The sequence below is a fragment of the Pongo abelii genome, chromosome 7 (genome assembly GCF_028885655.2).
Source record: "Pongo abelii isolate AG06213 chromosome 7, NHGRI_mPonAbe1-v2.0_pri, whole genome shotgun sequence".
NCBI classification, from domain to species: Eukaryota; Metazoa; Chordata; class Mammalia; order Primates; family Hominidae; genus Pongo; species Pongo abelii.
This window is the reverse complement of record NC_071992.2, coordinates 100,446,732-100,470,338: the sequence shown is the minus strand read 5'-3', so window position 1 is coordinate 100,470,338 and position 23,607 is coordinate 100,446,732. Positions and strand designations below refer to the sequence as shown.

At 35.3% G+C, this 23,607-nt stretch overlaps 1 protein-coding gene and 1 long non-coding RNA gene across 10 annotated transcripts in view; one reads left to right on the top strand and one right to left on the bottom strand.

The window, feature by feature from the left end:
* The window catches only part of LRRCC1 (leucine rich repeat and coiled-coil centrosomal protein 1), a 39,183-nt gene extending 23,965 nt beyond the window's left edge, over positions 1 to 15,218 (bottom strand). For 2 of the 9 annotated variants that reach the window (XM_024251504.3, XM_024251505.3), the window contains exons 1-7: positions 14,918 to 15,109; positions 12,513 to 12,718; positions 12,137 to 12,202; positions 9,211 to 9,378; positions 7,949 to 7,990; positions 7,029 to 7,204; positions 6,721 to 6,930 (exon numbers count right to left, since the gene is read on the bottom strand). In XM_024251504.3, coding sequence (XP_024107272.2) covers positions 6,721 to 6,930; positions 7,029 to 7,204; positions 7,949 to 7,990; positions 9,211 to 9,378; positions 12,137 to 12,202; positions 12,513 to 12,718; positions 14,918 to 15,018 — 969 coding nt within the window. In that variant the 5' untranslated portion in view covers positions 15,019 to 15,109. Of the gene's footprint in view, positions 1 to 6,720; positions 6,931 to 7,028; positions 7,205 to 7,948; positions 7,991 to 9,210; positions 9,379 to 12,136; positions 12,203 to 12,512; positions 12,738 to 14,917 lie in introns of all 9 variants that reach the window. The other 7 variants (XM_063726705.1, XM_024251506.3, XM_024251501.3 and 4 more) reach the window with 6 other exon arrangements.
* Positions 1 to 23,607, top strand: part of LOC129061071 (uncharacterized) — a 42,885-nt gene that overhangs the window by 7,612 nt on the left and 11,666 nt on the right. The gene's annotated exons all lie outside the window — the stretch shown is intronic.

The following is a 23,607-nucleotide window of genomic DNA, read 5'->3' as shown; positions in this document are numbered from 1 at the left end:
AGAGAGAATGGAGCAGAAGAAATATTGGAAGAAATTTTCCGAATTAGGTGAAAACATAAAATTACAGATTCAGGAAGCATAGAGAAACCCCAAGCAGGATAAATACAAAGAAAACCATCCTTAGGCACAATGCAGTCAAACTGCTGTAAACAAAGAGAGACAAATTCTTGACAGTAGCCAAAGAAAAATGGCATATTACATACAAGAAATCAAGGATTTTGAATTCATGTTAACTTTGCAATCAAAACTATGGAGGCCAGGGACAGTACTGAAAGAAAAAGAAATTGTCAATTGAGAATTCTACATTCAGTGAAAAAGTCCATTAAGAATAAAGGTGAAACAGACTGGTATCCACAGATGTAACGCTACAACATTTGCTAAAGGAAGTTCAGACTGAAGTCTTGGCTGAAGGAATATAACACCAGATGGAAATTTGAATCCTCAAGAAGAAATAAAGAGCATCACAGTTGATTTATATACAGATAAATACAAATAATGTTAAAACATTTTACTTGAAGTGATACAGTATTAACTCTAAGTTGGCTGTTTCAAGTCTTTTTTTAGAGCATCCAGACCAAAACAAAACCTAGAGAATTGTGACTAAAAAACCAACATATGAATTAAAACTGAATTCTATCCCACCACTTTGGGAAGCCAAGGCAGCTGAGCTTGGGAGTTCAAGACCAGCCTGACCAACATGGAGAAACCCCGTCTCTACTAAAAATACAAAATTAGCCAGGTGTGGTGGCACATGCTTATAATCCCTGCTACTCAGGATGCTGAGGCAGGAGAATTGCTTGAACCCAGGAGGTGGAGGTTGCGGTGAGCTGAGATCACGCCATTGCATTCCAGCCTGGGCAACAAGAGTGAAACTCCGTCTCAAAAAGCAAAACAAAACAAAACAAAAGAAACTGAATTCTAAAAATTATCCAACAGAAAGTAGGAAAGGAAGAAAAATGAATATAAAACAGAGACAAACAGAAAACGAATAACAATAAAATGGTAGACCCTAATCCAACTTCATTAATGATTACAGTAAATTTTAACAGACTCTTCAAAAGAAGTGATGGCCAGATGGGATTTAAAAACAAGACTCACTTTTCTTCTGTCCACAAGATCCATTTAAATATAAAGACACAAACAGGTTAAAAGTAAATGCATGCCAGGATGAGATATGCCTTTACACCCACTAGGATGGCTACAATGAAAATGACATATAAGAACAAGATAGCAAGGATGTGGGAAAACTGAACCTTCATATACTGCTGCTGAAGATGTAAAATGGCGCAGTTACTTTGGAAAGTCTGGCAGTTGCTCCAAAGGTTAAACATATGACCCAGCAATTCTACTTCTAGGTATATAGCCAAGAGAAATGAAAATCTATGTCCACACAAAAACTTATACATAAATATTCATAGAAATATCACAATAACCAAAAGTAGAGGCTACTCAGATGTCTATCAACTGACAAAAGGATAAATAAAATGTGGTATATCCATACAATGGAATAATTATTTGGTAATAAAAAGAAATGAAGTATTGATATGTGCTACAATATGGATGAACATTGAAAATATGCTAAGTGAAAGAAGCTAGTCACAAATGGCTAAAATATTATGATTTCATTTATATGAAATGTTCAAAATAGGCAAATCCATAGAGAAAGAAAATAGATTTGTGGTTGCTTAGGGTTGAGAGTGGAGGTAGAAGGAAATGAGTAATGACTGCTAATAGGTACCACTGAATTGCACACTTCAAATGGGTGAACCACATGGTAAGTGAATAATGTATTTCAATAAGGCTATTAGATAAAGAGGAACATTTCATAATGATAAAAGAGTAACTTCATCAAAAAGACCAAGCAGTCATAAATGTGTATGTGCTTAATAACAGAGCTTCAAACATAAGAAGCAAATAAAGAACTAAAGTGAGAAACACAAATCCACAACCACAGAGATTTCAACACTTCTTCATGCCACAATTGATAGAACTAGATCAACCCCCCACCTCTACAAACAAAAAACCAAGCATCAGCAACTGATAGAACAGACAAAAAAATGAGTAAAGACATGGTTGACCTGAAAATACTATCAATCATCCAGACTTAATTGTAGAATACACATTCTTTTTAAGAGCCCAATGAATATCCACCTAGAAAAACCATATGCCAGGCTATAAAAAAAAACTCAATAAATTTAAAAAGATGGAAATTATTCAGAATATGTTCTCTGAACAAAATGGAAGTAAATCAGAAATCAAGGACCAATAACATATCTATAGAATGACAAATGGTTTAAAAATTAATAAAAGACATTTCTAAATATTTCTTGGATCAAGGAAGAAATCATAAAGGAAATTAGAAAAGTATCTCTAACTATACAATAGCAAAAGCAAAACATACCAAAATTTGTGGAATGCAGCTAAAGCAGTGCTCAGAGGAATGTTTATGGCTTTAAATGATTACATTAGGAGATAAGTCTAAAATCAATGACCTAAGTACTTATATTAAGAAGTTACAGCTGGGGGCCATGCCGCATGCCTGTAATCCCAGCACTTTGGAAGGCAGAGGTGGGAGGATCGCTTGAGGCCAGGAGTTCGAGACCAGCCTGGGCAACATGGTGAAAGAAACCCTGTCTCTACTAAAATTATAAAAATTAGCCGGGTGTGGTAGCACACGCCTGTAATCCCAGCTATTCGGGAGGCTGAGGCAGGAGAATCACTTGAACCCAGGAGCCATGGAGGTTGTAGTGAGCTGATATTAGGCCACTGCACTCCAGCTTGGGTGACAGAGCAAGACTGTATTCAAAAAAAAAAAAAAAGCGCTAGAAAACAAACAGCAAAGTAAATTCACAGTAGAGGGGAAAAATAAAATCCAGAAATCAAGAACACAGAAAACAAATATTAATCAAATTAACAAAGCCAAAAGTCTATTCTCTGAAAACATCATCAAAACCCCTTGCTAAACTGATCAAGGCCAACAAATAAAAAATAGAGAAAACACAGATTACCAATATCAGTAATGAAAGAGATTTTCATTATAGATCCTACAGAAATTAAAAGTATATAAGGGAATATTAACAATTTTATGCTGATAATGAGATGAAATGGACAAATTAACTGAAAAATACAACTTACCCAAACTGACAAAGAAAAAAAGAACACAGAGCTAGATTTTAGTTTGTAAAGTGATTTCTTTTTTTTTTTCAAGAAATTCATTAAAGAAATTTAGTGAAAAGAAGAGGCTTTTCTACAAATGATACTGAGATAACTGAAAATCCATATGGAAAAGAGTGAACCATATATGTACACAGATCTAAATGCAAAAGGTAAAACCATTAAAACTTTTAGAGGCCAACACAGGAGAATGTTATTTTGGTATGCACAAAAGTTTTTAAAGTTGCAGAAAACAATGACCATGAAAGGGAAAAAAATGATAAATTGGACTTCATCAAAATTAAACACTATTGCTTATCAAAAGACCAGTAAGGAAATGAATATGAGATCCACAAACAGGGAGAAAATATTCACACTAGACATATTTGACAAAATACTGGTGTCTAGCACATATAACAAATTCCTACAACCTGGAAAAACAACCCAATTTAAAAATGGGCAAAAATTTTGAACAGGCATTCATAGAAGATAAATAAATATTCAATAAGCACATGAAAAACTGTCCAACATAACTAATCATTAGTGAAATGCAGATTAAAATCACAACAAACATCAGCATACTCCCACTAGAATGACTAAAAAGCAATGCTAACCTCACCAAATACTGGTGAGGTGGCAGAAAAACTGGAACAGCCATACATTGTTAGTGGGAATAAAATAGAATAACCACTTTGAAAAAAGTTATCAATTTCTTATAAAACTGAACATACATCTACCCTATAACCCAGAAACTGCACTTCTAGCTGTTTACTGAAAAGAAACAAAGATACATGTTTACAAAAAGATTATACAGTAATATTCATTGCAGCTCTACTCATAAACCTCTAATAACCCAGGTTATAAGCTAGGTTATAACCTTCAACAAGACAATGGAAAAATAAAGTGTAATATATTCATAGAATGCCATACTACATAGAAATAAGAACTACTGATAAACATAATAGCATGGATTAATTTTTAAAAGGTTATGCTCAATGAAAGATGCCCTACGCAGAAGAGTATACACGGTATGATTCTATTTATATTAGGTTCTAAAACAAATATTAAATAATATATGGTAGACAAAAAATCAGAAAAGTGATTGCCTCTGGAGGCAGTGGAGGACTGCTTGTGGGAGAGGCCATAAGGGAACATGATAATGTTAACCTTCACAGAAGTTTGGATAACAGATATATGTATTCTCAATTCAGGAAATATGCAGACCTGTATTTCACATTAAAGAAAACACCTAAAAAATATTTAACTGTAATTAATGATATGCATGCTTAGTATTTAGGGAGAAATGCATTGATGTGTGTAATTTACTTTGAAATGTGTCATAAGATAGTTTGATATACGAATAGATAGCTACATGACAAAATAAATGTAGTAAAATGTTAAGGGTAGAATCTGGTTGGTGGATATACTGACACTCACTAAGAAATTCTTTCGTTTGCTGAAGAATAAAAATGCTCATAGTAGAATGTTGGAGAAAAACGAAAATAAAGGCAAAACAGCTTTTCACAGACATAAAATTTCCCAGTTCGGCAGGGTTAATTATGATTTTAAGTCCCATGATTAAGAAAAATAAATGTCTTTATTATAGTACAGCACATTGCAGTAATATTATGACTTTATAAATTGATACTCGAGATGAAATCATTTGAGTGTACGAACAGCTCAATGAAATTCAAACTGCATGTTTACTCTTTACCCCAAGTAAGACAGTGAACAAGAAGTCATTTTCTTAAACATTTTAAATATACATAGCAGTGAATCACCTTTCTTTCCAGATAGCTAGACTCCTGTTTTTGGTTAACAAAGTAGAAAGAACTAGCACCGTAAGTCAGAAGCATGACACAGTTGAAGAATTTGACTGGACATAAGGAGCTATGAATTTGGAGCTCAACTATCTTGCAAATAAAGTACTTTTAAATTAGTGATTTAAACTCTGGATCTTCTTTTCTATAACAAGGACAATAATACATTAATCTCTATCTACTTGATTGGGTTGTCATGAGAATAAAATGAGATCAGCCTATGAGAAACTGAAATGTTCACTTCAAATTAAAGACATTAAACTTCAATCTAAGTTCTTTCATTGGTAGAAGAGTCAGCCATTAGAAAAGATGAAAAGATGAAACCTGAGGAAATGGAGGAGTCCAAAAGTCCAGCCATACAGTTATCAATGATGTCAAATAATATGTAGGCCAGCATTCTTGTCTCACTTCTATTACTATCTCCTTATTGGCTCAAACTGAAATCTCTATGGATTTCTGAAACACAGAATCCTCACAGCCTTATTCACTTTCACTCACCTAAGGCAGACCTCTTGTTTATCCAGCATTGTTAATATTATATAAATAATAGTTCAGGATTAAAAACCTCCTGAACCATAACTATTTCATAAGCATTTTCCACTCCTTCCCCCTTCCTAATTTGCGAAAAAATTTTGACTAAGAAAATTTAGTTATAGAGGTTGGGCGTGGTGGCTTTTGCCTGTAATCCCACTATTTTAGGAGGCTGAGGTGGGAGGATCACTTGAAGCCAGGAGTTTGAGAAAGCCTGGGTAACAAAGTGAGACACAGTCTCCACACAAAAAATTTAAAAATTAGCTAGGCACAGTGGCATGTGCCTGTAGTGCCAGCTACGCAGGAGGCTGAGGTGGGAAGATACTTGGCCTCAGGAATTCGAGGCTGCAGTGAGCTATGTTCATGCCACCATACTCTAGCCTGGGTGACAGAGTAAGACCCTGACTCTAAAAAAAAAAAATCAGTAACAATAACTTAGTTACAAATTTTTAAGTTGAACTAACATATGACTAATAGCCTTTTTGACCTATACCACTATCTTTCTATCCTACACCCAGCTAGAAGGCAAATAAAGTAATAATCTATTGCAGTGAGATAGTAGTGGTACCCAAGAGAACCACTGCCTCTGTGGATGATAGTGAGAATGCTGGAGCGAGGTTGGAGACCTGAATAGCAGTAAATTCTAGGAATTGTAGTTCATACACATAGTTCACAGATTCTAAAAACTAGAGATTCAGTAGCAGGGGTAAAAAAAGGATTAACAGCTCAGGAAAGTATAGATTGATTAGGTGATGGTCTACTAGAAAATGAAATTGATACAGGAACTATGTAAATTAACCTGCCATTCAGCTATACGTTGTAGAAGTGATTTTGACCATTAAACCACTGAAGAGACAGTAGAGGTCAAAGTATTCCTTTGCATTAAGTAACACTGAGTCCAAAGAGTTTCTCCCTTGCTTACGATGGAAATAAAAGGTGGGTGTAATAGAAGTAATGTAAAGTACTGCAGAACAAGACAAAGAAATTACATAATGAAGATGTAAAGGAAGACAAGTAAAATGAGTGAAAAATTTACGTTACCTTTTACTACCATTATGCAATAATAGAACCCTATTTCTGTAGAGCAAAACAAAAATACACGAACACTGATGCACTAAAATAGGTTGGTCAGCTAGTACATAATTTTTATTTTACATTTTCTTAACTATGTTTTCTTCAATAAACATGTCTAAAGAGAAGTAGGAAAAATAGTTACTTCATTTAGAAGTTGTAGAATTTGATCATCTAATTTCTGAAGTTTTATCTCATTCTGCAAATCGCTTTCATGATTACTTTTCTCTGGCTCAGAAGATTGACACACAGACATAAAAGACGTCAACACAGCATCACTTGGTGTACTTGCAAACTGTTCCAAGGGAACTAACTCATCGATGGGTGCTGTTATCACTGGCATTCTATCAATGATCTGTGACATAGAAACAAACCAAAATCCTTTTAATTTATATTCACTTATTGAAATTTGAAGGTATTTTTAATATTAGGAAAAAAAAGTAAATACTATACCTCATCTTCACTTATATTTAGGGGAGAATCAGAAGAAACTAAATTATCCAAAAGACCTTCTAGGCACTGCAGCTGTGATGAATTTATTTCTGCCAAATTTACTGGTTCACCAAATATGTTCTTGCAATCTAGGATTCTAAGCTGTGGCAAAGTCTGGAGAATAACTGCTCTGTACCCTTGGAAACAAATCATTCAAAATGAAAACTGAAATATTAAAAAAAGTCAATTATTTCTAGAATAAACTAAATTTATCAGCTACCAGATACATCGCCCAGAATAGCTCCAGAAAGCAAATAATAAACTTGTTACTTATTCAACTTCTCCAGCATGTAATCATTAAATCCTTACATACAAAAGAAACAAAACACTTCTCCTCCACTCTCCATCCCTCTCAAATAACCCTCCTGATGAAGTTCAAAAAGTTAAAATAACTATCTCTAAAAAATTACTTTAAATATATAATGCATAAAACCAGTAGAAATTTATTCAAGGAAAGAAGCTAAACATGTCTTTTATTTTTTAATATGGTTAATATAAACAACATAAATGAACATAAAGCAGAATGATGTGGATAATGACCAAAATGCCAGAATTTCCCTAGTGAGGTCTCAGCATCAGCAGAATATCCCCTTTCTTCTCTTTTAAATTACACATAACTAATATTAAAGCAGGTGAACTATCAAGTAATCAAGAATAATATGTTTATTTTCCCTAAGAACAATTATATCTGACAAATTAACATTCATTTGGTACTAAGGCTAACAGGAGCACCTTAATCCTGCGTAAACGTAATTTTAAAACTAAGTATTTCTAATAAAGACCAACAAAGTGGTTGGAAGAATTCCAAAAGTAAGAAAGAAGTCTGGAAAATTAGTATTAGAAATCTTGAGGGAAGAAAAGTTATTTCAGCAATAAGTTACCTCTCAATTCTGAAGGCAGGGTGACTGTATTGAGAGAAGTACCTAATTCAGGAAAAAAAGTGAAAAACAAAGATTCGAATTGTAGAAACCAGAGGTTCTTGAGATAAGATTATTAAAAAAAAAAAAATCCAACCTTAGGGTTTAGCAGAGAAAAGAAAAATGCAAGGCTTTAGAAATATGGTTTTCTTTCAAGGAAAGTGTTTCCTCAGAAAACTCTCAAATCTGTCCTGATTTTCAGGGAGACTTTATGGAAAAGAATAGGAAATATTTTCCACCTCAGGAAAACAATTATCAAATGTATCAGATTTTCTTCTGTGAAATAAAATTACCAACACAGGTTTCCATGCTGCAAACAGCCTTCTTATAGTTGCATATGAATAATAAAATGAAGCCTCTGTAGCTAACTTGTACTCAAGCTGATCTTTAGAATGTATATTCACATTCTACACATTTCTCTTATTGTTTGGTTAAGCAATATGAGATAAGTGAGTTTTAGAAATGGTAGTCTGGTCTGCTTTATCTTTGTCAACTTGATTGATTCCCAATTAGCTCAAATAGCATTTCAGCAGCACCAGCATCTCTATATATTAAACTTTCTTAAAACAAAATCATTTATTAATAATGTAATAAATTCACATAATATGAAATTCAAAAGGAACACAGTAAAAAATTTTCTCATTTCTTAATCTCCAGTTACCTAGTTCCCTTTACTTGAGTTAGCTAATATTATACATTTTTTTAAAAGTGTGTATTCTTCTAGATGTTTTATGTATATACTGAGCACACACACACATGCGTGCATACATATATATGTACGTAAATGTTTGTGTCTGTGTATGTGTGTTACCCTTTTCACACAAATGGTGGCCTACTGTGTGCAGTACTTTGCAACCTGCTTTTCTTCCTCTTAATGTATCTTGGACATAATTGTCCATTAGTAGAAAAAGAGATTCTATATTCTTTCTTGTGGCTGCATAGTATTATACTATTATTAATAGAATATACCATAATGATATAATTTTGAGGCATTCACTTATCAAATATGAAACTGCCTAAATAGGAGCATCACTGAACTGTTCATCTTGTGTTCTGTAACAGTCATTAGTCTTAATACACTAATTTTATTTGTAACCATGTTTTCCCCAATATAGAAAATGTTGCAAAGCTGAAGACTAAAATGAGGTCACGAATGCCAATTTCAAGAAAATAAAGAAGCTCTGAATATTAACTGTTGGAAAAAATATTAAATTAATTATTCATACCTGGCAGTTGACAGACAGGATTATCGTCTCCATTTTTCTCCAAAATAAGATTGGTCAGGAAGTGCAATCCTACCATACACTGAAGTAAGTGATGGATACTATCTATACAATTACTATGTAGATCAATATATCTAAGTTTATGCTTAATTCCATGAAGGGGAATCAATCCTGCAATAGGAAAATAATTCTTTAAATGCCACAGCAATAGTCTTTCCAATAGCTAATTAGAAATAATTGCTAGATAGGTTATACTTTTAGAGGCAAATGGGCAGCATTAATAAGATCTTGCTGTGAACAGCTATATCTAATGAATAGGCTATCAGTAAAGTTAACTGTTGCTTTGAAGAAACACAAGTTTAACATTTCTTTGAGACTTTAGTCCCTGAGGTTCCTGGGCTCTGGTTCTCTTCAAAAGAAAATAAATCAAAAGAACTTCCCCAGGTGGACGCACACACTCATCTGAGAAAAAGGATAAAGCAATGGCTTTAGGCTCTCTCAACACATCAGTGTTGATTAGCAGACATAAGCAAACCCTGTAGTACACTTCAATTTTGCTGGTTTGAATATAAAATAAATACATTAGCATTCATTTAATTCCCTGGTAATATTTCTCGCACAAGCTTATCTAGAACATTTTGTAGCAGTAGCTATTTCTGCCTGGCTCACCTTGGACTTCAGCTGCAGCTGTCATGGACAAGTACTAATTGTACAAAGCCAGTACACCCTTCAAGCACTTACAGTTTCTCTTCCTGCCTCAGAACTTTCTCCAAAATGGAAAAGTCATATAAAAAGCTATGTAATCATATGAACGTTCATGTACAGGTCTTTGAGTGGACACATTTTAATTTCTTTTTGGTAAATACCTAAGAGTCAGACTGCACAATTATATTTAAGTGTTATGTTTACCATTATAACAAACTGTCAAACTCAACCAGGCACAGTGACAGCCAGTACAGGCTCAAGACTATAATCTCAGCACTTTGGGAGGATGAGGTGGGCAGATCACTTGTGCCCAGGAGTTCAAGACTAGCCTGGCCACCATGGCAAAACCCCGTCTCTACCAAAAATACAAAAAATTAGGCGGGCATGGTGGAGCACGCCTGTAGTCCCAGCTACTCAGGAGGCTGAGACAGGAGAATTGCTGGAACCCAGGAGGCAGAGGCTGCAGTGAGCCAGGATCATACCACTGCACCCCAGAGCGAGACTCTATCTCAAATTAAAAAAAAAAAAAAAAACAAAAAAACTCCTTTCCAAAGTGGTTGTACCATTTTAAACCTACCAGCAACATATGCAAGTTTCAACTGCTTCACAATCTCACCAGCACTGTCACTATTTTAGCTATTCTAGGTGTGAAATGGTATCCCACTGTGGTTTTAATTTGCATTTCATTAATCACTAAGGATTCCAACCATTTTTTTTCATGGCTTACTTGCCATTTATATATATTCTTAGTGAAGTGTCTGTTCAAATCTTTTGCTGATTTTTTGGGGGTTGTTTTTCTTCCCCACTATAATGTAAGCCCTGTGACTTATCTTACTTATTGTTAGTTTTTTCATCACTATAAGACACTGTTTGATATACTGATCTTCATAAATACATACTGAGAGAATGAACTATCTTATCCATTCACATTTTTTAGATAAGGAAATTGCATCTAAACAGTAAACACTTTGCTAAACATTACATAGTAATGACAAGGCCAGGGTTGAAACTCAGTTCTTTTTTTTGTTGTTGTTTTGAGATGGAGTTTCATTCTTGTTGCCCAGGCTGGAGTGCAATGCTGCGATCTCGGCTCACCGCAACCTCCGCCTCCTGGGTTCAGGCGATTCTCCCCTCTCAGCCACCTGGGTAGCTGGGATTACAGGCATGCGCCACCATGTCCGGCTAATCCTGTATTTTTAGTAGAGACGGGGTTTCTCCATGTTGGTCAGGCTGGTTTCAAACTCCCTATCTCAGGTGATCCGCCTGCCTTGGCCTTCCAAAGTGCTGGGATTACAGGTGTGAGACACCACACCCAGCAAAAAAAACCTCAGTTCTAATACTTCATGTCTTTAAGAGGAAAAAAGGTTTGAAAAAATTAAAGTACAGTTGTTACTTCAGCTTAAGGGTACAGACTAGGTCTTTTTATTTTTTGTATACTAAGCAACTGGCATAGGGTAGTATTCTTTTACTAGGGGAGAAGAGTCGACAAATGAATCAGATTGTTTCAAATATTGATAAGGATTATGAAGATATTAGAGGAATTCTGCTAGTTTTAACACATAATTCTAAGAATAGTCATGAAACTTTGTTCAACTTATCAGCCGCATCACTTTAATCAATTAAAAAAGGCAACACTTTTAAAATCTCCTTAGCTATATTACAGATAAAATCTCATTTTATTTGTTCCTTAACTTGCAACAACCTTTGGAATGCGGCATAATGTCACTGTTCAACATGGTAGTAGCCATTAGCTACATGCGGCTTTTTATTTTCAAATTAAAATTAAATAAAATTACAAACTCAGTCCTTAAGTTGCACTAGCTACATTTCAAGTGCTCAATAACCACATTTGGCTACTGGCTGCCATATTGAACAGCACAGATTAGAACATTTTTACCACTGTGGAAAGTTCTATTGGAACTATTCTCTATATAACAGTACATTGATTAATTGGCTAAAAGTAAAACATATTCCCTTAAACTGGATCCTTTCCAATTAAGTTTTTCCTGCTACTGATTACCTTGGTTTTAACTTCTATTTTGTATTCAGCTGTGGTTTTGGTACCAACAAAATAGAATTATGACTGGAATACACTCTGTAGATGAGCTCTTTGGCTAAAAATTAGATTATTATTCAGAGGTTTCCGACATGTTTAGCTGAGCTGTTAACTTATCACATGTGGCACAACATTTAGCATACAGAAAACATAAGCATTTCTACTTACCACTAAGATCATCTATGTGGTTATAAGATACATTTAGTCTAGTCAGATTAATTAGTTCTTCAAGTCCTAAAAAAAGGTAAAATAAAATAAAGCCTTTATAAAATTTAAATAATTAGAGAGAGATAGCATTACAATGTTATTTCAGACTGTTCTGAAGTAAATCCAGTCTGGTAACAGCGAAATCAATTTTATTGGCATTTACAAAAAACAGAATTTTTAAAAAATTGACACTTTTTTGGAGAAAATATTTTATATAATAAGTTTCAGACTCAATTTTTAAGAGTTTCTGATAATATTTATTCCATTCTTTTGGGGAAAAAAATGGACCTAAATCATTTTCCTTACGCTAAGTGTTAAATGAAAATCGCTTACAAACCTTCTACTTTTGTAATCAAATTGCAGGACAAATTTAATGTGCACAGTTTTGTCAGTGTGTTTAGCCCTTCAATTCGACTTATTTGATTAGATGACAGATCTAGATGTCGTAAATTCCAAATATGATCAATGGCTTCGATCTTGGAGATGTTATTGCAATGAAGATTGACGGCATGAAGAGTTGAATCTAAAGATAATTCTGAAATGCTACAAAAGAAAATATATACTATAAAAAAATAGATTTTAAAAGCATGACCAAATAACTAAAATTAACCAAACAGCATGTAGATACTAAGTATGTGCTCTATTCATTCTAGAATGAAATCTATCCTATTTGTGGTACCTTTGAAATGTCTCACAAAACACAGTGCTTCTTACAACACAACCAAGTATTTTGGATTATTTATACAAACAAGAAACTGCTCAAGGGAGGCAAGTGACAGTGGGCATTTCTAACTCCTATGTGCAGTCATCAGCATATATTGAAGGCAGTGCTGAATAGTAGTCAATAACTGTAAGGGCTTTGGAATGTTAATATCCCAGTTCGAATCTGCATTCTATCATGGTTTTGCTGTGTGATCTGAGCAAATGACAACCTGAGCCTCAGTTTTCTTACCTCAACTAATTCTCACAATAACTCTAAGCAGTGGGTATTTTAAGGATACCTAAATTTATGGAAATTAAATAGCTTGCCCAGATTCTTGCAGTTAATAGAGCATATGTAAATCCAGATCTCATGCTAGAGATTATAACTTTATTTTCTTCTTTGTGTGCAACAGCTATTTAATCCACAGTCTATCACATTTTCAAAAAGAAACCATGTTATTGCAATTTCTATTGAAAAAGTCCCTGTCCTCCCTTGTTGAAAGTTAATGGATCTGCCCTAAACAGAACTCATCTCTTCACTCCAATTACTATTTATAACTGAAGCTTCTCCTGAAGATAGTAGTTCCAGGAACACAAACTACAGTGCACACAGTGTGGAGTTGCTGGATGGGAGATACACCCAGGAACAGGGACACACAATGTCATGGGCATCTGCTGTAGGTTCAGTAGCAGCTATCTTACAGCTGTAGGAAACCTAACTCTGACAGCAGGGAAGCATTTGCAAATTTCAAACTAGCAACCTTTAAATGTGACTATCTGGAGCATTTCCCATTTACCCTGCTGTGTCATTTACTTGAGTTCTTATTTAGTGCCAGACCTTATGCTGTTAACACATGCTCTTAATGACAGTCATTTATTTTCTGACACATTTCAGTTTCTCGACATTAATAATGTGCAGATAATGTGAGATAGAAAAAGCATAGTGAAATTAGACGGAAAATGCGTTTGAATCCGAACTTAATTCTTTACAGTGTATAAAGATGAACAAATTGTCAATAGATTCCGAGTCTCATTCATCACTTGTAAATGAGAAAAATTACTACCTTGTAGAATTGCTGTGAGGATTACTGATAATGTATATAACATGCACACACAGAGGGCATTCAGTAAATGGCAGCTAGTATTAAATAGAAATGTAAAATGTCCCTTGAACAGCATCTTCTTGGGATCATCTGGCAAAGTTTAAATCAGAATCCAGAACAAGATGCTTCATTATCAGTAGCAAAGTTCGCGTAGAGGGCACGCTACAAAGGAACAGCATGTGCAAAGGCACAGAGAAGTCTGCTATGGAACTGCCTGTAGCTCAGTACAGCTAAATAAAGTGTAAGTGGAGAAATGTTAAGAGTCGAGACTAAAGAGCCTGAAATGCAGGCGGAGACCTGCTTTACAGTATTGCTGAACCAAGTGCCTCATATGCTTTGCACAAGTCGGAGCTTCAAGAGAGAAGGAAACAGTGAACTAAATATAATAAGTTTAGTACTTTCAAAAAGTATATGAATATATGTATTGCAATGTTCTGTAACGGACAAATGATTTCGAATGGAGACAAGCAGAATTGAGGCAAAACTAACAGGCAGCAGCGATTGCCCGCTCATAGCTGCCAGAGATACTATCCTGCGGGTTTTTTTCAGAGGGAAGAACAGGAAAGACGAGAGAACACGAGAAAACCAACAATTAAATGGCAAGCAAATGAATAACCACCAGTAAGTAAAGAAAACCAGCAGAAGGAAAGAGTGGTCAGAGCTGGTGGAGGACAAGGTGCTGGGGCAGTTTCTAGGCTAAGCAGAGTCGTGTGAAACGCTGGGCAGGAGACACGGGCGGGAAGGCATCCACGGCTCATTCAACCTGGCACTTCGGCAGTGCAGTTTTGGAGGAGTGGGGAGGCCGAAAGCCAGACTGCGTTCACCTATGGTCTTGGTAAAGCAGTGCCGCGCCTCCGCTCCGCTGTCGCCGCCAGCTACCCATGGTCCCGGCCCTGGGGAGTGCGCGGGTCGCTCTCGGCTGCGGAGAGCCCTTTACCTCTGCAAGCCTTTGTCCATGAAGCACACATCCCCGCAGCTGCTGTCGCCGTCTTCGTTTTCCACTTCCGCCGCCGCCGCCGCCGCCGCCGCCGCCTCCATAGCACCGGCGACGGGGAGCGGGGTCTTAACCGGCACCTAGCGAGGGGTCCCTGAGCTTGGGGCACGCCTCCCGGAAGCGCGGAAGTGTAGCCCGAGGGGGCGGGGCGAGGACCCACCCTCCAACCGACGGCCGGGAACTTTCCCGCCTTGACAGTGCCGCAAAACTGGAATCCTCGCCCCAATGGCGGGCTTCTTTCCCTTTTACGGCATCTGCGGTGTGACTCTTGAACTTGCTGTAAAATAAAACTGCTTCCCGGGCGTGTAGGAGTTGGAGCATGAATGGATTTGTCCTGTGTGCCTCTGTATAAACAATGATAGAGAAGGAAAGGAACAAGGAATATACAAAAATAACCAGAAATGGATTAATAAAATGACAGCAATAAGCCCTCACATATCAAGCATAACCTTGAATGCAAATGGATTAAATTTTCCACCTAGAAGATATAGCTTGAATTAATGGATTAAAAAATGACCCAACAATATTCTGCTTCGAAGAAACTCATCACACTTGTAAAGACACATATGGACTGAAAGTAAAGGGAAGAAAAAAGATATTTTATGCAAATGGCAACCAAAAGCCAGCAGGAATAGCTATATGAATATTACATACAATAGACTGTAAGTTAAAAATAGTAAAAAAGAGACAAGAAAGGTCACTATGTAATGATAAAGGGATCGGGCACGGTGGCTCATGCCTGTAATCCTAGCACTTTGGGAGGCCGAGGCGGGTGAATTGTCTGAGCTCAGGAGTTTGAGACCAGCCTCGGCAACACGGTGAAACCCCATCTCTACTAAAATACAAAAAATTAGCAGGGGCTGGCTGCATGTGCCTGTAATCCCAGCTACTCAAGAGGCTGAGACAGGAGAATCACTTGAACCCGAGAGGTGGAGGTTGCAGTGAGCTGAGATCGCACCACTGCACTCCAGCCTGGGTGACAGAGTGAGACTGTCTCCAAAAAAAAAAAAAAAAAAAAAGAATCAATTCAGCAAGAGGATATAACAATTCTAAACATATATACACTCTACACCTAGGCACCCAGATGTATAAAAAGAATATTATTAGATCTAAAGGGAGAGAGAGATTCCAACACAATAATAGTCGGGGACTTAAGCACCTCATTCTCAGTATTACATAGATCATCTAGACAGAAAACAAACAAACAAACGAACAAACAAAAAACATTTAATTTAAACTGCACTTTATACCCAATGGATCTAACAGAAATTTACAGAAAATTTCATCCAAGAGCTAGAGAATGCACATTTTTCTTATCAGCATAGGGAACATTCTCCAGGACAGACTACATGTTAGGGCACCAAAAATGGCTCAACAAAATTTTTAAAAATAAATAATGCTAAGTGTCTTCTCAGACTCCATTGAAACAAAACTAGAAATCAATTACAAGAGGAACTTTAGAAACTGCACAAATACACGGAAATTAAAGAACATGCTCCCAAATTATTGAGCAAGAAAGAAATTAAAGAGGAAATCAAAAAATTTTTTAGACCAGTAAGAACCAAAACACAACATACCAACACCTCTGGGATACAGCAAAAGCAATGCTAACTGGGAAGTTTATAGTAATTAATGCCTATGTCAAAAAAGTAGAAAGATTTCAAATAAACAATTTAATGATGCACGTCAAGGAATTAGAAAAGCAAGAATCCCAACCCAAAATTAGCAGAAGAAAAGAAATCATGAAGATCAGAGTAGAGCTAAATGAAATAGAAGCTTAAAAAAGTACAAAGGATCAACAAAACAAAATGTTTTTTTAAAAAAAGATGAGCAAAATTGATAACATACAAACAAAATTCACTAGCTATACTAACCAAGAAAAAAAGAAGATCCAAGTAAACAAAATCAGAAATGAAGAAGAAGGCATTAAAACTGATGCCACAGAAACACAAAAGAGTGTCAGAGACAATTATGAACAACTGTATGGTAATGAACTGGAAACCATAAAGGAAATGGGTGAATTCCTTGATACATACAACCTATCAAGATTAAACCAGGAAGAAATAGAAAACCTAAACAGACCAATAATTAGTAGCTAGAATCAGTAATAAAAAGTCTTCCAACAAAAAAACTCCAGGACTGGATGGCTTAATGCTGACTCCCACCAATTTTTCAAAGAAGAACCAAAGCCAATTCTCTTCAAGCTATTAAAAAAATTGAACATGAGGGAATTCTCCCTAACTCATTCTACAAGGCCAGCATTACATTGATACCAAAACTAGACAGGGATGCAAAAAATAAAGAAAACTACAGGCCAATATCCCTGATGAACAGATGCAAAAATCCTCAATGAAATACTAGCAAACTGAATCCAACAGCACATCAAACAGATACTACATAATCAAGTGGGATTTATTCGAGGGATGCAGGAATTGTTCAATATATGTAAATGAACACACGTGATACATCATATCAACAGAATGAAAGACAAAATCCATATGATCATCTCAGTAGATGCAGAAAACACATTAGATGAAACTCAGTCTTTTCATGATACAAACTCTCAACAAACTAGGCACAGAAAGAACATGCTTCAATATAATAAAGGCCATATATGAAAAACTCACAGCTAATATCATCCTGAATGGAAAAAAGTTGAAATCCTTTCCTCTAAGAACTCGAACAAGACAAGTGTGCCCACTTTCAGCACTCTTATTTGACATACTACTGGAAATTATAGCTAGACCAATCGGCAACATAAAGAAATAAAAAGACATTGAAATTGGAAAAGAGAAAGTCAAATCATCCCTGTTTGCAAATGGCATAATCTTATATCTAGAGAAACTTAAGGACTCTACCAAAAAACTCTTAGATCTGATAAATAAATTCAGGAAAGTTGCAGCATAGAATTTTAACATACACAAATGTAGCATTTCTATACACTAATAATGAACAAGCTGATAAAGAAACCAAGAAGGCAATCCCATTTACAATAGCTATAAAAATAAAATACTTAGAAATAAATTTAGCCAAGGAGGTGAAAGACAGCTTTTCTCTGCAAGAAAAGCTACAAAAGACTGATGAGGGAAATTGAAGAGGACACAGTCAAATAGAAAGCCATCTCAAGCTCATGTATCAGAAGAATCAACCTTGGCAAAATGACCATACTGCCCAAAGCAATCTACAAATTCAATGCAATCTCTATCAAAATGCCAACATCAATTTTCACAGAAACAGAAAAAAGAATCATAAAATTGATGTATAGAATCAACAAAGGGCTTGAATAACCAAAGTAATCCTGAGCAAAAAGAATAAAGCTGAAGGCATCACACTACCTGACTTCAAACCATATTACACAGCTATGGTAACCAAAACAGCATGGCATTGGTATTAAAACAGACACATTGACTGATACAGCAGAATAGAGAGCCCAGAGGTAAACCTGCATAATTAAAACCAACTGATTTTTGACAAAGGTGCCAGGAACATACATTGTAGAGAAGATATCCTCTTTAATAAATGGTGCTGGAAAAATTGGATATCCATGCAGAAGAATAAAATTGGACTACTATCTCTCACCATATATAAAAAGCAGCTCAAGATGGATTATAAACTTAAATGTAAGACCCCGAATTATAAAGCTACTAGAAGAAAATGGGGAAAATATTTCAGAACATTCATCTAGGCAAAGATTTTATGGCTAAGACAGGAAAAGCATAGCTAACAAAAACAGAAATAGAGAAATGAGACTACATTAAAGTTAAAAAATGTACAGCAAAGAAAACTATCAAGACTTAGGATATCTGCTGAATGGAAGAAAATATTGGTAAACTATTATATCCAACAAGGGATGAATATCTAAAATATGCAAGGAACTCAAACAACACAACAGTTAAAAAAAAATTCCATTGAAAAGTGGGCAAAGAACACAAATGGACATTTTTAGAAAGAAGACATACTAATGATCAACAGGTGTATGAAAAAAATGCTTGTCATTAATCATCAGGGAAATGCAAATCAAAATCAGAATGAGATATCATCTTACCCAGTTAGAATTGCTTTTATTAAAAAAGAGAAAATGTAACAGGTTCTGGCAAGAATATGGAGAAAAGGGAACTCTTATACACTGTAGGTGGGAATGTAAATTAATGGGGCCACTATGGAAAACAGTATGGAGAATTCTCATAAAACTAAAAATAAAACTACCGTATGATCCAGCAATTCCGCTACTGGGTAATTATCCATAGGAAAAGAAATCATTATATCAAAGGGATACCTGCACTCTCATGTTCGTTGCGGCACTATTCACAAAAGCAAAGCTATTGAGTCAACCTAAATGTCCATCAACAAATGAATGCATAAAGAAAATGTGGTATATAAACACAATGGAGTACTAGTTGGCCATAAAAAATGAGATCTTGTCATTTGCAGAAACACGGATGGATCTGGAAGTTATTATGTTAAGTGAAATAAGCTATGCACAGATTGAGAAATATCACATGTTCTCACTCATATGTGGGAGCTATAACAGTTGATCCCATGGAGATGGAGGTAGAAGGTAGAATGATAGATAACAGGATGGGAAGGGTGTGTGGGTTGGGGAGGATGGATGAAGAGAGATTGGTTAATGAGCACAAACATACAGTTAGGAGAAATAAGTTCTAATGTTCTATAGCAGAATAGGATGCCTAGAGTTAACAACAATGTAGTGTATGTTTCTTTTTCTTTCTTTCTTTTTGAGACAGAGTTTTGCTCTGTTTCCCAGGCTGGAGTGCAGTGGCGAGATCTTGGCTCAGGGCAACCTCCACCTCCTGGGTTCAAGCTTTTCTCCTACCTCAGCCTCCTGAGTAGCTGGGATTATAGGTGCGTGCCACCACGTGCAACTAATTTTTGTATTTTGAGTGGAGACAGGGTTTCGCCGTGTTGTCCAGGCTGGTCTCGAATTCCTGGCCTCAAGTGATCCACCCACCTCAGCTTCCCGAAGTTCTGGGATTACAGGCGTGAGCCGCCACGCTCGGCCTGTAGTGTATCTTTCAAAATAGCTAGAAGAGATGACTTAAACTTTCTCAACACATAGAAATAAGAAATACTTCAGGTGGTAGATACCCCTAATATCTTGATCATTACTCATTTTATGCATGTAAGAAAATAGCATATGTACTCCATAAATATATACAAATATTAAACATTAACAAGACAATTAAAAAATCTGTTAACCCACTCCAAAATTTGTGGAAGTTGGCAAAAAAAAAAATTCATAAGGGAAAATTTAGAACTTTAAATAAATGTATTACATAACAAGAATAACAACAGCACTAAATACTGAAAATCAACAAACTTTCAAGGAAATAAAAAAGGGGAAGAATAAAATAAATCCTAAATTAATTGATTAATTAAAATAAATAATATGGTCATTTCAATGAAGAACTAAAAGTAATTTTTCATGATTAAAAAAGTAGTTAAGCTAGAAACAGGTGGAGCAATTGTAACTTAATAAAGGGTACCTTTGAAAATCCTACAGCAGTGTTACCCAATAAAACATTAAAAGTATTCCTGCTATTGTCTAGAAATGATACTCAGACTATCATGATTGTAACCGTATCAATTGTCCTAAAACTTACCTCACATTTCGTTCAATCACAATAAAAGTCCCAACAGAAGCTTTCCTGGAACTTGAAAATATTATTTCAAAACATATGTCATTTCAAAAATGGTATTTTGATGAAAAATAAAGAAGGCAATTAACCATATCAAATACATAAAATATTTAAAAGCTATAATTATTATAATTATAATATTATAGACAAATAAATGGAAAAATTAACACTATAGGAATAAACTTTTATAAATATGAAAAAATTTTCTATTACAGCAAATTTATTTACTCACAAAATTTCCTTTCAAAAATATTTCTTTTTCAAAGAATCAGATCGTGTCTTTTTTTTTTTTTTTTGAGACTGAGTCTTCCTCTGTCTCCCAGGCTGGAGTGCAGTGGCAAGATCTCAGCTCACTGCAACCTCTGCCTCCTGGGTTCAAGCGATTCTCCTGCCTCAGCCTCCCATGTAGCTGGTATTACAGGTGCACACCACCATGCCTGGCTAATTTTTGTATTTTTAGTAGAGACAAGGTTTCGCCATGTTGGTCAGACTGGTCTCAAACTCTTGACCTCAGGTGATCCACCCACCTTGACCTCCCAAAGTGCTGGGATTACAGGCATGGGCCACCACACCTGGCCTGATCATGTCCTTTGCAGCAAAGTGGAGGGAGCTGGAGGCCATTATCATAAGCAAACTAACACAGGAACAGAATACCAAATACTGCATGTTCTCACTTATAAATGGGAGCTAAACAATGAGTACACATGGACACAAAGAGAGGAACAACAGATACTGGGGCCTACTTAAGGATGGAGGGTTCGGGGAAGGTGAGGATTGAAAACCTACCTATCGGGCACTATGCTTATTACCCAGGTGACAAAATAGTCTGTACACCAAATACCCATGACATGCAGTTTACCTATAAAACAAACCTGCACATGTACCTCTATACCTAAAAGTTAAAAAAAAAAATCTCTTTTTTAAAAACAAAAGTGGAAACAAATTTTTAAAACTTATTGGCACTTCACTGCACTTTAACATGATTTCTTTGTCCCTAGTTTTATTCTTAAGAGTTTTAAAATACATGATTAGCTAATCATTTTTTCTGGTACAGAAAAGGAATCCAGCTCAATTTTAATTATTTATTTTTATTTGTCTTGTTTATATAAATTTATGGGCTGCAAATGTAATTTTGTTACATACATAGATTGATTTTGCAGTGGTGAAGTTGGGGTTTTTAGGGTATCCAACACTTGAATAATATACATTGCATCCATTGAGCAATCTCTCATAATCTACCCCTTTTACTTCTGCTTAATGAATAGTAAACATATTTTCTCTTGTATTAGATTTTTGCAATAACATTTTTCATCTAACTTACTGTACTGTAAGAATACAGTATATAATACATGTAATATACATAATATATATTAGTACACTATTTGTGTTATTGGCAAGGCTATTAGCAGTTAAGTTTTGGGGGATTAAAAAGTTATATGTGGATTTTCAACTGTTTGGGAGTCAGCACCCATAACCCCTGTGTTGCTCAAGGGTCAACGGTATATGCAAGGGCTTATTTTGAGGTTCTCTATTCTATTCCATTGGTCTATATGTTTGTCCTTATGCCAGTAAAACACTGCTTTGCAGTACGTTTTGAAATCAGGAAGTGTGAGCCCTCCAGCTTTGTTCTTCTTTTTCAAAATTGATTTAGCTATTTGGGGTTCCATGAGATTCCATATATATTTCAGATTTTTTTAATTTCCATAAAAAATGTCATTGGGCTTTTGATAGAGATTGTACCGAATATGTGGATCTCTTTGGGTAGTATTTGACATCTTAACAATATTAAGTCTTCCAATTAATGAGCAAGGGGTACAGTTCCATTTACTTATGTTTTCTTTAACTTCTTTCAATGTTTTGTAGTTTTCATCATGCAAGTCTTTCACCTTCTTGGTTAAATTAATTCCTAAATAATGTATTCTTTTTGCTGGTGGTAGAGATGAAATTATTTTAATAATTTCCTTTTCAGATTGTTCTTTATTAGCATATAAAAATGCAAAAGATGTTTGAGCATTGACTTTGTATCTTGTTACTTTGCTGAATTCATTTATTAGTTCTAGCCATTTTTGTGTGTGTCTGTCTTTAGGATTTTCTGTATCTAAGATTATATCCTCTGTGAAAAGGATAATTTTACTTCTTTCTTTTAAGTTCGAATTCCTTTTATTTCTTTTTCTTGCCTAATTATTCTGGCCAGAGCTTCAAATACTATATTGAATACAAATGATGAGAGTGGGTATCCTTAACTTGTTTCTGATCTTAGAGGAAAGGCTTTCAACTATTCACCATCAAGTGCAATTTTATCTGTGAAGTTGTACTATATGGCCTTAACAGTGTTGAAGTTCATTCAATCAATACCTAATTTGTTGAGAATTCTTATCATGAAAGATTATTGAATTTTGTCAATTTTTTGGGCATCAATTGAGATTATCATTTGATTTTTTCCTTCATACTGTTAACGTAGTACATTATATTAATCAATTTTCATATATTGAATCCTCCTTGAATTTCAGGAATAAATCACACTTGGTCATGGCATATAATTCTTTTAATATCATGCTAAATTCAGTTTGCTAGTATTTTGTTTAGGATTTTTGCACCTATCTTCATAAGGAATATTGGCCTATAGGTTTTCTTTTTTTGTAATGACTTTGGCTTGGTATCAGGGTAATGCTGACTTCATAGAATGATAATGTTAGGAAGTGTTCCTTCCTTTTCAATTTTTTTTGAAAAGTTTTAGAGGGATTGGATTAGCTCTTTTTAAAATGTTTAGTAGAATTCATCAGTGGAGCCATCAGGCCCAGTGCTTTTCTTTGTCAGATATTTGATTGCTGATGCAATCTCCTTATTAGTTATAGGTCTACTCAGATTTTCTAGCTCTTCAAGATTTAGTCTTGGTAGGTTTTATATGTCTAAGAATTTGCCCATTTCGTTTAGGTTGTCTGATTTATTGGCATAGATTTGTTTGTAATACTTTCT